The following is a 17,720-nucleotide window of genomic DNA, read 5'->3' as shown; positions in this document are numbered from 1 at the left end:
TCTCTCTCTCTCTCTCTCTCTCTCTCTCCCTCTCTCTCTCTCTCCCTCTCTCTCCCTCCCTCTCTCTCTCTCTCCCGACTCCTCTCCGAGCCCTGGGACATTTATTTTGTGAACCACACGCCGGCCGGGGTTTAGAGGCTGCAGGCCTAAATGACCTTAACGATTTCACGGAACCGACACTCCCTCACATTCCGTCGAGAGTCATCAATTATGCAGCGGAGCCGCTCGCGCTGAGAGGGAGAAGACAGACAGCAGCAACAATATGGCGACAACCGCAGTTTCTCCAGAATCTCTTCCGCACCTGCAGTCCTGCAACGGCCTCCCGGACTCGCTGTAACGCTGCACGAAGTGAGTATCCTCCATTTATCCCCGCTGGGAAGAAAACGGCGCATATGTTGTTGGGTGACGGTATTCGGCTCCTTGCGTAAATGTCGCAGAGCTGCACACTTCTTCGCATCTTTTTTTGGGGGGGGGGGGGCTGGATGTGAAGAGGGGGTCTGCGTTTGTGGAGCATCTATCGACTGGAGCAGGGCACCCCCCAAACAAATCTAAATGTATCAATCGGCTGGTGACGCAAGGAATGTATCGGATTCACAATTTCGTTGAGCATCCGAAGCGTCGCGTAGACCTTTTGTGAGAGAACAGTCGGTTCGGCTCCAGGTAGAGCGTCTCACCGCTCCTGGACACAAACAAGGAGCCATCAAACCATTTCTTTTCAGATTTGGGTCACTATTTTTGGTTTTAAATAGGCTTCCCCTCCGGACTACATGATGGTGCTGTTGAAACCCCATAAGGCTTCGATGCTATGTGAGTAGCCCGACCCTCCTTCCACCATCAAGGAGTTTACATTCCTCCAGGTGATTTTGGTGTGGCAGCGTCCAAACCATCGCCAATCCTCTTATTTGCTGAGTTTAATATCACCTTTTAGTGCATGTGTATGTGTCTATGCTGGCGTTTAGCCTCGTCCTCCGGGTGAAGATCTTGTGCAAAGATAGAGCCCTTATTGATTTGGCAGTCGACGTGGCTCCACGGGTGTGGTGCGGATCCTTCAAGGCAACGCGCAAAAAAAACGCACAGAATATAATCGGGAAAAAAACCCAAAACAAAACCCAATCATATTCGATTTTTTTTCTGCTTCTTCCGAATAACAACAGCGTCGTATCTGCTTTGATGTATTATGAATTATGGACATTGTGACTTTGACAAATGCACGACTGCGTTGACCACACCGTGACATTTCCAACCTACAAACCTCCCACTGCAGCAATACTGTTTGGTACCCGCTGCTCTCTGTGGCCGAGCATCTTTCTGTTCAATCAGATGCATATAGGGGGGAAACCATGGCGACCACGGGCCCTCCTTCTTTATTAGCCAGACACAAGTCCGCATTTCCAATATGTTAAAAGATGCACCTGCATGGTGTTTTTTTTTTTCCTCGTGTGAAAACGACACCACGAGACGTGCAAACCCCCACGAGACACTGTCACCATGACTTCCTGACACCGAAGAGACCTGCAGGAGAAACCACAGGCTGGTGCAGCCGTCGAGCTAGAAGGCCTGCTTTATAGCCAAACGCCTTTCCCAGTCCCATCGGTTATGTTTTTCCCTCCCCTGCATGTAAGCGTCCGTGCATATGCGCGTGTCTGCGCGCTCGTGCGGTGCTGAAGCGGACAGCGCCAGCAGAGCAGCAGAAGGCTCCGAGTCTGCGAGCTTCCAGGGTCCATTTTAAAGCACAAGTCTTGGCTGCTTGTTTCTTTGTGTGTGTGTTTTTTTCCCTGTATGATTTCTGCTTTACGCGTCGAGCATGTTTGATGATCTGGTGTTATGAGGAGAAGAGATAGGCCTTGTGCTTCAGATACACATATTTACGCTGCGTCTAACCTTTCCCTCCACCGCCTTAGGCTGAAAAAGAGATGTTGGTGTGTGATGGCAATGGTGAAATATACTGACAATGTACCAGAAATCATCTTTCATATAGTCTGTATGTGTGGGTTCAGGTGTGGCTGTGTTCCCACTGAGCTCCTCTCAGCTCCCTGCCTCACGTTACTGTATTCACCCTGATGTGTCCTGCAGATTGAGCAGTTGTCATGTAACCGTCATACCGTTTTACCCTCTAAGCATGCTGTAACAAGGCTCTACTTAGTCCTGCAACCATTAAGTGCAAGGTTTTCAGTTAGCGTCTCCACTGACATCCTAAAAAAATCCCAAGGAGTAAAGCTTTACATGGATCTTTGTTGTCAGATGTTACATGCAGGAGCCAGAAGTTGCTTCAAACATTTGAGAAATGGTCCTCAAGTACATGCATTGTTAAGTCTCTGTGAGGGCTTGAGACTCACATCAAAACAAAATACCCAACAAAGAAGAAACTATAGCAAGAAGAAACATGTTTACCTTTGGTACCTCGAGGTCCACTGGCACATTATTGTCACCAGATGAACCGGATTAAACAACTGAGGTTTGAGGTACCAGTTAGTTACATCATATTTCATATGTTTGTTCTGGTTTTTGTCTGGTTAACACGGAGACATTATGTTTCCCCTCATCGTATCTCCTTAACTCGGGCAAAGAGAGGGAGAGACTGAAGGATGAGGGAGCTTAATAGCCTAATGTCTATTTCACTGTACAATAATTACTGTGGGTTTTATCTTTTTGGCAACCATCCTTCTTTGTAAGCACATGAAAGATTTCATTTATTTTAGTTGTTATTGACGTTTAAAACTATATCTGTGTCCATAAAGATAAACAGTATCTATTTATGATTTATTTAAAGACTGTGTGAGGCATTAAATATACTCTTCAATAGGCGGGGAGTGGAGTGTTGGAGATGGCCTGAAGTAAACGTTTCACTCAACACTCGGGGCTCGGGGCCTGGCTTATTACTGCCTGTGTTTTCTTATTAACATTCATTTGGGTCAAGAAAAATCAAGCAATTTGTTAAATGGGCATATTATGAATAACTAATGTGGCAGAGATGCAACATTCAGACAGACACTTCATGTCATCTACAGTCATTTTTATGATACTGAAACTGGCGGGATCAAATATTTTGCATTTATGGTGTTTGTGTTGCAGTTCCTCTCCTTTTTTAATTGTGTTTCTATCATCACAACTTCATAAATTGGGTGTTTCTGACCTTCCCTTACCCAAAACCTTTTCTTATGCCCACAGAAATAGTTTAAGATTATGACTGAAAACGTTTTACCTAATTGTAGCATTGTGGGAGTTTGACTAACCCGACCTCTCTGTCTGCACCTCCTGCAGAGCTGCTTCTGTGGATGGTACACACCTAAAGACCAGGTAGCTGCAGGATGAAAACATGGCTGCACCCATTATTGCACCGCCAGGACCTGCTAGCTTCAAGAAGTTTACTTTGGAATCTTTGGCGACTCTTGAGCTGCGCATCAATGAGGAGAAGAACAGGAAGCCACCCAAGCAGGACAGCAGCTACCGCGACGACGATGACGAGAACAAGCCCAAGCCCAACGGCGACCTGGAGGCTGGGAAGAGCCTGCCCTTCATCTACGGGGACATCCCGAAGGGAATGGTGGCGGTACCACTGGAGGATCTGGACCCATACTACCTGAATAGTCAGAAAGTGAGTTTGCAAACACGGACACACACACACACACACACACACACACACAATGCAAAGTGATGTTATCAACTCACTAAGGTTGAACGATGTTTCTGACTTGGGATGTGTGTCAAACCTCAATACCAAAATGTGGAAAGAGTATGAAATGTTGTTATTTAATGGCTGGACAGGTTGGAAGTGTTGTTTATTTATCGTTTGATTGGAGAGTAACTGATTGAAATTACATTTTTTTGTTGTTGTTTTTTACCAGTTCTTGTACGGCAGCTTGACTTAAGACAATAGCCTCTCTCTCTCTCAGCAATAATTACTAAGTATTTGGTAGAATCAACTGAAACACAGATATCACAACATTTGAAACAATACCAAATGCTCAGGCATCCACATTTCTCAAATTACACCTGTATATGTACCAAATATCTTGAATATTACCTCAGAATTGCCTGTAAACCAGATTACACTGCATCGCATCACAACTCTTGTGGCCTTTCTTAATTTCGATAGCAAGTCTTGTTGGTGTGTTTTTTAGATTTGGACATTTCTGTAACATTAATAATAGTTTTTGCGGCATCTTGATAGAAAGCCTAACGAGGAAATTGTCCAGAACATTTAAAGATCCAGACGGTTGTCGTTTAAATGGGACCACAACGGGAGCATACTGTGGTACCCCGGTCGTCGTGGTGATTTGCTCCCCGTAGCGACCAGCATACACCTCTATCGATGCTCCTGCAGCTGGACAGGTGTTCTGCTGTATCAGTCCGAACATACAGCTCATATTAATATCTCACCCAGCGGTCAGGAGACGAGTGGTCACACTCTGACTGGAGTTCTCTGATAGGAAGTGTGGTCGGCTTGGCTTGGCTTCTGTGTTTACAGTCATTTTAATTCCGTGATTAGGTTGCACAGTGTAATTAGGTTTTCCTCCTCAAAGTCCTTGGGGGAGCGGGAGAGTCGTCGAGCTCTCGAGCTCGTTGAGTGGGCTGTCGCTGTATCTCCGACACGCTTTGGGGGAGAAGGTCAGAAGCCATAACCGTTAAAAGACTGTTGTTCCACATGACGGACTTTTCTAATTGTGTGAAAGTTAATTTGTAGTAGGAGAGAAAAGCAGCAGCAGGCTGAGATGACTGGTCGTTTCAGAGGAGACGGCGTGTCTCTGTTGGGTTCCTGTCACTCAATGTGAGGACGCCGGGCGACCTTGAGAGTCCCTGAAAACCCTCCTGTGTACCTCTCAACCAGAAGAGGCTAAATGACTGTGTTTCACCAACCAGCCTCTGAATAAAAATGATAAAATATATAAAAAAACTCCCAGATACTGATGGAGGGTGAAATGAAGGGACAGGAAAGCTCACAACTTTCTTGAAATTTGCAGCCATTTTGGAAAATTGGAGCTGTCTACGTGCTGTGGCGCTCCTCTATCTCTGCTGTACGGTGTGAATCTGTTACTTTTAAAAGAAAAAAATAATACTTTTTCATAAAATGGCTTTCTTTACTTATTAGCATCAAGGAGATGCAAAGTATACTGAGGTCAGTTTGTTGTTGGCGTGTTTGTAAACAGGAATGAGCAGTAAGGCCAAAATCTTCTACCATGGCAACGTCGTTTGGTGTCTATTTTTAACACACACACACACACACACACAATCAAATTATATAACAAAATTGGCATTTTTATTCAAAATGGTCTCCTCCAATCACGTTCTCTTTTAAATACTGCTGCACTTTTGTGGTGTTGTATAACTCAGTGCCCGTCCACACAGTGAAGCATAAACTCCTGCCTGAAAATAAACGAGCCTGTGTTAATTTGTTTAGTCATCATCATGAGGTTAACAGATGATATTGTGTGTGTGTGTGCATTCAGGTGCGCAGTATCTGTGTTTCTGTCTGTCTCTGTCTCATCTTCACACCACTGACTGTTATGTAACTCAACGGTCCAAAGCATAAGGACGGAACGATTCACGGCACGTGGGAAACATGTCCGTCCGTACGGGGGACTGTTGCTGGATTCACTGACTGACACACAATCGGCTTGTCTTTTGGAACCACACACTTCCATGCAAACACACAGATGTGTGCCAGTCCAACAAGCCTCTTTGTGTGTCTTTATGATTGCTCGTCATCTCAGCCCCCATCTCCTCTAGCAGTCCTCTCAGCTCTCAGCTTTCGGGGGAAATCTAATCACGACCCCCGATGTAGTCTCGTTCTAATGCAAAAGGGAGCCGATGCTGCTTTGGTTCTGGCAGCTTGAGCCGCCTTGACGTGTTGACCTTGATGGAAGAGCGTTGCGTTGATGAGGTGGGCCGGTTCTGGATACATTCCTCCCAGGGGAGGGCGGAGGAATAACTAAAAGAAAGCATGTCACCTTCCTCACACATTTTCAGTTGTGGCTCCATTAGATTGTTTCATAGCGGGGAAGGAGGGCTGGGTGATGACGCAGCATCCAGCCCTCCCACTTAGCTGGCGACCAGAGCAGTGCCATGCCACGCAGAGCCGAGCCAGGCCAGGCCAGGCCAGGCCACGGCGAGCCTGGTGTCATCGTACAAGGCTGGGAAAACAGATCACTTTCAGAGAGAGGGAGGAAGAGATGAAGTGGGGACAGGGATGAAATGGACGACCTGTGCAGGGATGCATGAGCACACTTGCTCTCCTTCTTGCTGCAGCCAGGCTCACTGAAATGTGTTTTTGGAAGAAGGAAGAGCACAAAAAAAAAACTCTTTCTACCTTTTGTGTGGATTAAAGATGAATATTTACACCAATGTTATTTTAAAAATCACACATGGCTTGTGAAGGACCACAATGTAACGTACATTTAATCTTAAAAGACACGATATGTAGATCACGTATCAGCAAGCCTCCAGATAATTTCCTCCCACAAAGAAACCAGGCTTTTTGGATGTAAAATGGCAGTAAAAAGGGAAACGACATGGCAAGGAATACATGAGCAGGTTAGCACCTAGCACGGCAGCTGAGCCCTACGCCGCTGCTGTGAATGTGTGTGTGTGTGTGTGTGTGTGTGTGTGTGAACGAGATGCTCTCAGGCAGAAGGACCCATAAAATGCAGACCATTTGCCATTTACCACAAGGGTTGAAAGAAGGGGCCTCTTTGAATGGCTGCGGTGGCCCCCGCGGATGCAGCCCTGCCTGATGGCTGGAGCCGCTCTCTCTCTCTCTCTCTCTCTCTCTCTCTCTCTCTCTCTCTCTCTCTCTCTCTCTCTCTCTCTCTCCCGCCCATCCCCCCCCTCCCGCCCTCTTCCCCGTCTTCTTCCCGGCTCCCTCGCTCTGGCTCCCTCCGCCCTGCTTCTCCTCAGCCTGCTGCTGCCACAGTTGCCGCCTGCCTGCTTCACTCGCTCTCCATCTCCCCTGGTTTCTGCCGTTCCTCTCGTCCGCTCTCCTCTTTGCTCTGGATTATGAAATTTTCAGTAGCTTTGCAGCAGTTTAGTCATGCGTTACAAAAAGGACTCCCTACATATATACCAGTCATGTGTGTGTGTGTGTGTGTGTGGATGCCAACCGTGGTTGCTCATTTTTGAGCTTTGTACATTCTAGCGTGTGTGTGCACATGTCAGTTCATATGTGTGCATTAGTTTAGGTATATTTTCCATGCTTGTGCACACAACATATGGTTTGTAATGGTTGGGATGTTTCCATGTGTGTCATCATGGCTGACCGTAGTGTCGGGAGTGTTTACAGGATATATGAGCGTATAAGCACTACTCTCACCTATAATAGTAGCCAGAGAGTAATACCCACTTCTGTTTAACTGTGCCGGCATGTTCTCAGTTGTCAGTAGATCTCAGTGCAATTAATGTCAGGGAGGTCACGTGACAGATCTGTGTCTCGTCCTCCGGGAAGAAAAGGCCCTTCGCTTTGGTTCCACGCTGCTCTCTTAAGACTTACATTAAAGTTTGCATTTCTTCTACTCTAACAACATTTTACACATGTGCCTCATTTCTGCTGGAAGTGCACAAATGACATGCAGTCATGTGACCACCGAGAGGTCTCTTACTGTAAGTCTTCCTTCCTCCCATCCTCCCTCCGCCTCTCCCTTCTGACTCCACTGTCTCCAGCCTTCAGCAGCTCTGCAGGGCTTAATGTAGTGAGGGTTGCCTTGTTAAAAGCACAAAGGCCCATATCACTGGTGCAAATGCACCGAGTCTCATTAAAGTTACATGCAAAACCGTCATGTTTTATTTAAACAATTATGAGGTTATCCACTGAAAGAGGCTTGCCCGCCCCTCTCGGTTTTGCTCGTTTCCTTCACTTGAAACCACAGAAGCCGAGATGTGCAGGACGGCACCGAGTGTCTGGGACAAACATACCCACATCAGAAACATCCTGGCAGCCATTTTCACTCCGTTCAAATGGGTTTCAGCTCATTTTATGCACAATTATTTTATGAGAAAATGAACATATTACCTTTTATATATTATCTAAACGTATTGAGTTGTATATGTGAGTTATGAGGTACATATCTATACTGAGAAGATGATCTCTATACATGAAGTAGGCTGTCATATTTGTTATTTAATATAAAATCAGTTGCTTTTGGTAAATGTCTTAATGATCTATTCTTTTGTGCATTTGCTGAAACGTCTATTTTTATCTGATTGTCAAGTGATTAATTTATTCTCTCTCTCTCTCTCTCTCTCTCTCTCTCTCTCTCTCTCTCTCTCTCTCTCTCTCTCTCTCTCTCTCTCTCTCTCCACAGACATTTATAGTGCTAAATGGAGGGAAGACTATCTTCCGTTTTAGTGCCAACCCTGCCTTGTACTTCATAAGTCCTTTAAATCCGGTTAGGCGAATAGCTATTAAAATTTTGATACATGCATATCCTTTGAAATGGTGTCTTAGCAGCACAGACAAAAAGGTTTCCTGTTCATGTGTATTATTCATGATGATATATCTTTCTGCTTATACGACTATAGATGTTTCCTACTTTAACTACAAGAGCGCACAGACAATTGGAATGAGTTTGGGACCTAATAACATGTCACAAATGATGATTTCTTGACAAATAGAAAGCCACATGGTACCCATTTCATCATTATAAGGGAAGACGAGCGCAAATGATGAGTCATTCTTATCAGTAAACCAGGATAAGGTATGAAGGTTGTACAGTAGTCCACCATTATTTATAGTCTTCATTTGACAGTAGAGATCTGTCACATGAAGACTCCCTGGGTAGAAGGAAGTCGGCTTCAGACACGCTGTAGCCGATCTGAGCAGTATTTCCATACAGGAGGACAAATCTGCCTATTGAATTACCACGTGATGAAAATTATATTTAAACTGTCGATCAAAATCAAAGCAGCAGTCCTTTTTTATTCAGTGCATTCTACTTCATTGTTAAATCCTGCAGCCTACATTACCCACAATGCAAATGACCCCTCAATGTCAAGTATCACCTATAACTCAGGTTTGGACACACACACATTCATTGTACCGTATGTTCTTACACAGCAGAATGACCTTTATTTTGAAAGATTACTTTATTTCAGCTGAAATGGTCTCTAATCCCCTCCTAGTCGTAGCCATAGCCCTGTAGGTCTAAAGCTGGTAAATCTGTACTGGACTGAAAATATAGTATTGTTTTGTTCATGCCATTGTAAATCCACTTAATATATATCTACCATTTAAATATTTCATAGGTAAAATAATGGCCTTTGTGGTAGCGAGCACACAAAACCACCTCCTGTTAAGTGCTACGAGTAGGTTTTTATGACATTAACACTTTGCATTGAGGGCTGTTAAGGTTCACTGAAGTTACATTAGATGCATTCTGTATGCGCTGCCGATGTTTTCTGTTGCTGCGTTTTGCATTTTCAGTTTGAAGGTTTGCTGAGGTTTATGATGCGTGTGATTGCCTTTCATATCCATATTTTCCTTAACGTGCTCCTCACTCTTTTCAGCATGATCATTATGTGTACTATCTTGACCAACTGTATATTCATGACCTTTAGTGATCCTCCTGAGTGGTCAAAACAAGTAGAGTAAGTACACATTTAATATATATTCACCGACACTGTGAATGCATGCTAACTGTGAGCACAAGCTTGAACCTCTGTATTGCTATTGGAGTAATATATGAGGGGCACAAACTGGAGCTAGCCAGATGTTACATAATTGTTACTTACCTGGCTTGATGATCGCAAAAGTGTCATGTGTCGTATGCTTTGTCATTTTTGTTTTTAAACCGTTAACAAGGGTGCAGACATTTAAATGTGAGTGATCTGTCATTCGGCCTGCTTAAAGGATGCTTTTTTTCCCTTGCAGGTACACATTCACAGGAATTTATACATTTGAGTCGCTTGTAAAAATCTGCGCACGAGGATTCTGTATAGACGGGTTTACATTCCTCAGAGATCCATGGAACTGGCTGGATTTCATGGTCATTTCGATGGCGTAAGTATTTCTCTTGTGATTCAGATTGTCAGCGGAATATAAAAATGAAATCGCGTGCACAAATATTGTCGTCGTTTTTTGAGGCTGGGGTGAAGAAATGGAGCTTTTCTGTGCTACGGTTGATTGTTTACCTTTCTGTCTTTCCTGCTCCTTCAATTCTGTCTTTCTGATAACCCATCTTCTCCGTTTCCACCATTGATCTGAGGCTTCTCTGCTGTTTCTCTTTGGGAATCGAAGAGTTCCAGCCGTTACCCTGTGGCCTCCCTTACAACACCCACACCTCAGTCCTTTTCATCCGATTTATCCTCCTCTCGTCTTCCACCTCTCATTCATCTTTTCTCTTCTAATCCGTAACATTGAATTTAAAGCCCGGTGCTCCCCCCCTCGACTTTGCATCGCCCAGCATTTATACGACAGATTTTCCTGCGTCCACATGACCGAATGCAAGCCCGTCTGTGTGTGCATTTCCTGTAAATAACAAGCTGTTGTAACTGTGGTTTGATCCTGCAGGTATATAACAGAGTTTGTAAACCTAGGCAATGTCTCAGCTCTGCGCACGTTCAGGGTGTTGAGGGCATTGAAAACGATTTCTGTTATCCCAGGTAAGACAGGATGGGGCGGGGGACGGTTGGGGGCGGGGTCGGTGTTAGGTGTGCGTGTCTTTCTTTCCTTTTACCTTCCACCCTCCTCCTCAGTGGACAGGCTCTGTGAGTGGCGTCGTTTTTCCTCCTGGTTCGGTGGTGTCGTGCTCTTTGGCGTGTGTGGTTATTGTCATCGTGTTTGTTCTTGTGTGTGATCCTTCCCCTATTTCAGATATGTAACAGAGTTTGTGGACCTGGGCAATGTATCTGCGCTGAGAACATTCAGAGTTCTCCGAGCACTGAAAACTATCTCTGTCATTCCAGGTGAGACTCAGTTTAAACACTAAGGCTGATCCTCTCACCCTTTCTTTTCAACTCACTATTCTTATGATGACGACTATGATTTAAGCAACAGCAAAAATAATTGGAGACAACCATTTTTTGATGTATTTTTCCTCCAAAATTATCAAAAATGGTACTAATACATTTTTGATAGGCTTTGCAGTCTCCTCTAGGGCCCTCCAAAGTGTCTGCACTCTCTTCTGCCCCAGTAGCACTCTCATTATGAGGCTTGTTTCCAAGGCACCAAGCAGTTTCTCTTCAGAAATAGCTTTAACCCACTCCTTTATCACCAACTTTAGGAATAACACCCTGTTCTGTAGCAAAATACATAGTTGATAGAATATGTATAAGGGGGGGAAATCAGGTGATTGTACATTTATCAGCTATGAATCGATCATACTTTCTCAAATTTGCCAGAAATCCATTGTAGTTCTTATGTGACAGAAATGTAATTAAATCAGTTTCTTGCACATTTACGACTGATTGAATTGGAAATAAATGATTCAATGTTTTTGGGGATAAAAACAACCAAACCTTGTATACAGTATGTTTATGTTCATGAGAAATGTTACAGCTCTTAGAGAGATCCCACAGAATACAGCGATTATTTATGTATGAAGACTGCCAAGCCTACTTTGTGAACATATCTCTTATGCTGCATGATGCTTTTCAGTCACTTGCTTTTACAATATAAGTCTAACAAGAGCTTGGCTGACAAATGGCATTGAAAGTTTGATTTGCCTTCTTTTCGTTTTTTAGTTTGATTATTGATTTTCTTTCCTCTCTTTTTATTTTTTTTTTACGACCTTACTTGAATGATATTCCACGCAGAAAAAAAGAAACGGTGCGCTGCTCACATTGTAGAGGTTGGGGACGCAGATGGGATGTTGAATGACCCCTTGACCTTTTTGAGTGACACTGACCACACATCTATCTATCAGTCTATTGATAGAGGATGGGGAACAGATGTGGTGTTCACTCAAAAGAACCGCTGTGGATGTTTTTTTTTTAAAAAAGCAGTCATTTGGAAATATGAAAAGGGAAATTATTATAAGTGCAAACAAAAAGGGGTTATATTTGGATTTGATCTGATTTATACTAATATGAACCACTAATATGAAGTTACAGCAAGTAGCCGATTAGCTTAGCTTAGTACAAAAAGTCTTCATGCTAAGCTAAGCTAACCAACTGCTCATGTGAAAATGTTGAACTACTCCTTTATCAATAATTCACGACGGCCTGTAATCACTGGAGTGGAAGAAAATGTAGCTTTTTCAGGGTAGTTTGAATCCAGTTGAGAATATTTTTTTAATACATTTTTTTTTAAATAATACCTTTCTACAGTTGATATTTTAACATTTAATTTAATTCAATAAGAAGCAGACATAAAAAGGGTTGTTTTGATTTAAATGTTTCTAGAGTTTTTCCTAAGATTGTCCAAATATGTAAGCTTAGATTTAGGTCATATTTTTACGAGAATATATGTACAGCTGGTAAAGCCCACTGTACCTGTAGAGACCAAAGAGAAAAGGGGGATCCTGCTCCCATGTGTGAGGTCCTTGTGGACCCATGTAATCACTGCCAGAGCCAGGATGCCTGTTCCAGAAGGTAAAAAACGATTTTGTCTTCAGCAAAGTTGTGAATGAGACAGACTACAGGGTCCCAGCATGGGGAGTCAGTGCTTTCCTAATGACACCTTATACAAGACAGTTCAAGAAAGTGCCCACGGTGGCGCTGGCATTGAATTGCTCCTGTTCAGCCTTGGAGTTTAAATGCCCTGCATGTGGTTTCCAGCCCCCCTGCCTGTGCCCTTGTCCTTCTCATGGCCTCTCTTTGTGCTGCTGTGCTCTCTTCCTTATGGATTTCCTCTCACATTTCTACAGTCTTCCCCCTCTTGTTCCCTCTGTCCAGCATTGGCAATAAAATGCAAATTTCTTCAATTAAAAAGCTTTTTATGATTTGATTCCAATATTTTCTTACATGGATAAATCTGAAAAGAGTGGGAAGGCTCATGAATATTTCCTGTTTGTTTTGTTTCTAGAGATGTTATGTATGTTATGTCAGTTTTGTCCAAAATGCTACCTTTATCTAAATAAAATAAAACAAGATTTAAGTTGAATTAATATAAATCCTCCTCTTTGTTGGGTTGCTCCAACGAGGAAGGCAATATAATATCACATATTAACAATAGGTTTATTATCACATTAATATTTCACTTATTTACGAAAAAATATTCAATCTGACATGAAAGCAGTAGTGTTACCACTCTCAGCGTATGACCTAAATCCAGTCAAAACTGGATTTTTCACTGATAGAGTCATAAAAAGCATTTGCATAAGAGCTAAATTAGTTAACAAAAGAAGATTTGTTGTAGAAGTAGATTCATCCCTGGGGTACCAGCATCTCCTGCATCACCTGTGTGGTCTGCGTGATTACCCTCCAGGCCTGAAGACCATCGTGGGCGCTCTGATCCAGTCTGTGAAGAAGCTCTCGGATGTGATGATCCTGACCGTCTTCTGCCTGAGCGTCTTTGCCCTCATCGGTCTCCAGCTCTTCATGGGCAACCTGCGCCACAAGTGCGTGATCTGGCCAATCAACACCACCAAGACCATCGACTGGAAGGAGTACATCATGAACGACAGTGAGTAGAGGCCGAGCGTTGCCAACGGTGAGCTGGCAGCGGCCCGAGGAGTGTGAGTCACCCCATATGCTGGAACGACAAAACACCATGTCAGTTTGGCCCTGGATGGACAAAAGGTCCAAACTGGTTGAATTTCACCGTGCTTATTTGAAATGTGCATGTATGAGCAAACTGAAGTAGGGATCGTTCTGAGGCTGGTGGTGGATAAACAACTTCAGCTGCGACAGAATGTGAACGAAATGACTCATTCTGGCTTCTTGGTTTTCCTCCAGCCAATTTCTACTTCCTGCCGGGCCAGTTGGACGCTCTTCTCTGTGGGAACAGCTCCGACTCTGGGTGAGTTGCTTCCTCCGAATGCTGTTGATCCTTACGGAGACCTGCTGTAGCTCTTCCAACTCTAAGCCTGAAGTCAGTTTACATCGCAAGTAAATAGTGCTGAGTCATTTTCGGGCTGGGTGCCCTGTGCTCTCTCTCTCTCTCTCCCTCTCCCTCCCTCTCTCTCTCCACCCCTCAGCCGCTGCCCGGAGGGCTTCACATGCATGAAAGCTGGGAGGAATCCAAACTACGGCTACACCAGCTTTGACAGCTTCGGCTGGGCCTTCCTGGCTCTCTTCCGACTCATGACACAGGACTTCTGGGAAAACCTTTACATGCTGGTAAAGATGATGCATCAAGTGAAGCTTGTCTCATTGGAGGCATATTCAACACAAACAATATTTTAAATAGCATCTATATACACTAAAATAGGGATGAAACGAGGTAAAAAAAAGTGATTCGTGTAGTAAAAATGTATGTAATGTAAGTATTTGCTGCTTCTGGTTCCTTAAATGTGAAAAAGTTCTGTTTTTATATCACTGTTACTTGAATATTGTCCTGCTTTCAACTGCAACTCAATTCAACTTTATTGACACTGCCCCAAATCACACAAGCTATTTTTAGACCTTCCATTCAAGCTATTAGAGGATGTCACTTTGGTGTCTCAGATTTTGTGACATTAAGATTATTCAATAACATACTCAATAGATTTATTAACGATGAAAATGATGGTTATTGCTCAGTCATCATTGCAGCCCTGTTCTATAGACCAGTGTAGCGGATTTCCCTGCAGAAAAGACTGATCCATGCTCAGCTTATTCTCTTGTGCGTTGTCAAGCTCAGTCTATGTGCATGCTGTAACTCAGAAAATGGTGGATCGTTCTGTTTTCCCTTGTTCCCACTTTGACTCACCTCATCTGCAAACTGTAACCACTTCTGTCCCGTCTGTCAGCCTGTGGAGACACTCCGGCCTCCACACACGGAGGCCGAGTGGAAGGAAGTATGAAATATTAACAGCTCAGGATTACAGTACGGCCAATGAGGGAGATGAGACCTGATGGGAGCCTTCTAACTCATCCTTCTATTTTTGCTCCTATCTTGTAAATTTAGGTCTCAACTACGCGCTGCTATTGTGTATGTTTCTTCTGGCAGGTGTTCAGAAATGAAAGGCAATTGATGTGGCAGAGCTGAGGTCTTATTATTTATACTTCTGTAGTAATTCCACTGAGGGTTTTTTTTTTTTTTACCTGCCCACGTGAGATTTGGTGATGTATTGGACTAGAAGACAATGATTTGGAGTGTTTGTGCTTCTCCTGGAAATGTTGTGTTACATACACTTCCCAGCACTACAACTACATTCATAATTGATGTGTGAGGGAATTTCACTTCAGGAAGCCCTCCGTTTTTGCTCTTCTCCCTGACGACAGTAGTCCACCTTTTAGATGGGGGGAACCAAAGGAGGCCGATCAATGAGAACATTTCAAAATTGGGGTCCTTCTTATCCACTAAGAACCTCTTAAATACCAGTGGAAAAAAACATGTTCTTTTCAAGATTTATACAGAATGTTGTGATTTTTTTCTGCTATGCTTCTGCATCCCAATCACAGGGTATACGCATGTTCCGGTATAGACCAAGAACAGATTGTTGTGTAGCAGTTCATCCCTGTATGAGATGATAGTTCAACTCATTTTAGCACATTACTAGTCATAAACCACAAACAGACCTTTTAATGTAGGTGTTTTTTTAGGTCATTGTGCCTGTTCTCTTCTCCCGACCAGCATGTGCGATGAGTTGAACTCCTGGTCTTTGGTTAAGTATCTGACGTCATGAATGTCTCTGCTGTTCCATCCCATCTAACCTCACCTCTGCCTCCCAACAGACTCTGAGGGCGGCAGGGAAGACCTACATGATCTTCTTTGTGTTGGTGATCTTCGTGGGCTCCTTCTACTTGGTGAATCTGATCTTGGCTGTGGTGGCCATGGCGTACGAGGAGCAGAACCAGGCCACCATGGAAGAGGCCCTGCAGAAAGAGGAGGAATTCAAGGCTATGCTAGAGCAGCTCAAGAGACAGCAGGAAGACGCCCAGGTCAGCCCCCTGCAGGACGGAGCAGGAATCTATTCCTTAGTCACGTTATATCATTGTTCTGACTTCCTCTCACGTGTGTGTTTCTTTGCAGACGGCTGCCATGGCAACCTCTGCGGGTACCGTATCGGAAGATGCAGTGGAGGACGATGGAGGAGGGCACCTGTCATGCAGTTCCTCTGAGATGTCGAAGCTCAGCTCCAAGAGCGCAAAAGAACGCCGCAATCGTAAGAAGAAGTGGCGTCAGAAAGAGCAGGACAAGGAGAAAGGCGACAGTGAGAAGTTTGTCAAGTCGGAGTCGGACGACGGCAGCAAGAGGAGCCGTTTCCGTTTCCCTGATAATCGCCTGGGTCGAAAGTCTTCCATTATGAACCAGGTGAGGGAAACAAGACTAATGTCTGGATGTGCTGCTAAGCAATGTGTTGAGCATCGCTTGAATGGTCAGTTGAAAGGGTCACACAAACACACAAAAAAAGAGACCAAACAAGACATCAGGGTCACAGAATTGTAATAGAGATGCTTTTTTATCTCTATGAATAAAATATAGATGTTAAAAAAAAGTGGCTGTGTACTTTTTGACTGTCAGGTGAGGAACATTTCAGACTGAGAGTGCTTCTATTGTACAGTATGGTGTTGCATGAACTCCCATATAGAGGAGCATATAGTGGCCAGAGATATAGAAACACATGTCCACGTCCTGAATTATTCAAAGTGATTACATGAATGTTTCAAAGGGAGCAATCCTGCAGCTTTGCTTAGACCTCAATAGGGCTCCACTGACTCTTAGAATGTGTTTATTTCAGGGTCCAGTTCCAGTTGAACTGGCCTACTATGTGTGCGTGCAGATATAATAATATTGGGATCAATACTAGCAGCTGGCCAGATTGATGCTGTCATGACTCATGTTCCTTTCTACGTTGTGTCAGCTGCATGTATCTCTGTCCTGTGTGTGTGTGTGTGTGTGTGTGAGACCTTGACAGCGTAGGATATCATTGACCTAATTATGTATTTGCATCTTGTTTATTAAGTTACATGATTACAGGAGAATAGGGAAACGCTCCTGAGGGAAAAGCGTCCTGGTTGAACCCCACAGATGCTGACCTTCATCATGACCTCCAAAACCAATGACAAATAGCACAAATATGATGGTGCAGTGAACTGTAATGCATACTCACCCTCCCCCATGTGCTAAAAAAAACGTCTCCTCTCTGTCTCCTCTCTCTCATACTTCTTCGACCTCCAGTCCCTCCTCAGCATACCCGGCTCACCTTTCCTGTCCCGCCACAACAGCAAGAGCAGCATCTTCAGTTTCAAGGGCCGCGGTAAGGACGTGGGCTCGGAGAACGAGTTCGCCGACGACGAACACAGCACGGTGGAGGAGTGCGAGGAGCGCCGCGGCTCCCTGTTCAGCCCCTATCGGCGGAACAGCTACAGCGGCTTCCACGGGAAGAGGAACAGCACGGTGGATTGCAACGGTGTGGTGTCGCTCATCGGCCCCGGGCCTGGCGGACGCCTTCTGCCTGAGGTGAAAATAGATAAGGCAGCTACTGACGACAGTGTAAGGAAGTCAATGAGTAGACCTATCTAGGCATGGCCCCCCCTCTCGTCCTTTCCTTTTCTTTCTCGCTCTCTACTTTTACTCTGTCATCTCTGCAAGTCCGTATGTATCTCTTGGCTAAGCGCTCGCGCCTCCCCTCCCCCAGCGATGTATGCTGCCCTCCAACAGTAGACAAAGGATGGAGAAAGTTTTAGAGGGAATATGCTGTAGC

General features: G+C 44.3%; 1 protein-coding gene across 6 annotated transcripts in view; it reads left to right on the top strand.

The window, feature by feature from the left end:
• The first annotated feature begins 690 nt into the window (after positions 1-690).
• The window catches only part of scn8aa (sodium channel, voltage gated, type VIII, alpha subunit a), a 38,584-nt gene continuing 21,554 nt past the window's right edge, over positions 691-17,720 (top strand). Inside the window, exons 1-12 of one of the 6 annotated variants that reach the window (XM_084016182.1) lie at positions 691-807; positions 3,262-3,595; positions 8,295-8,413; positions 9,487-9,576; positions 9,860-9,988; positions 10,802-10,893; positions 13,355-13,552; positions 13,825-13,888; positions 14,067-14,208; positions 15,748-15,954; positions 16,046-16,327; positions 17,195-17,476. In XM_084016182.1, coding sequence (XP_083872308.1) covers positions 3,317-3,595; positions 8,295-8,413; positions 9,487-9,576; positions 9,860-9,988; positions 10,802-10,893; positions 13,355-13,552; positions 13,825-13,888; positions 14,067-14,208; positions 15,748-15,954; positions 16,046-16,327; positions 17,195-17,476 — 1,884 coding nt within the window. In that variant the 5' untranslated portion in view covers positions 691-807; positions 3,262-3,316. Of the gene's footprint in view, positions 808-841; positions 858-3,261; positions 3,596-8,294; positions 8,414-9,486; positions 9,577-9,859; positions 9,989-10,498; positions 10,591-10,801; positions 10,894-13,354; positions 13,553-13,824; positions 13,889-14,066; positions 14,209-15,747; positions 15,955-16,045; positions 16,328-17,194; positions 17,510-17,720 lie in introns of those variants that run through there. The other 5 variants (XM_084016179.1, XM_084016183.1, XM_084016181.1 and 2 more) reach the window with 5 other exon arrangements.

This window comes from Eutrigla gurnardus, assembly GCF_963514095.1.
Source record: "Eutrigla gurnardus genome assembly, chromosome: 8".
Lineage (NCBI taxonomy): Eukaryota > Metazoa > Chordata > Actinopteri > Perciformes > Triglidae > Eutrigla > Eutrigla gurnardus.
Note: the sequence above shows the minus strand (reverse complement) of the source record. Positions and strands in the feature narration are given on the sequence as shown.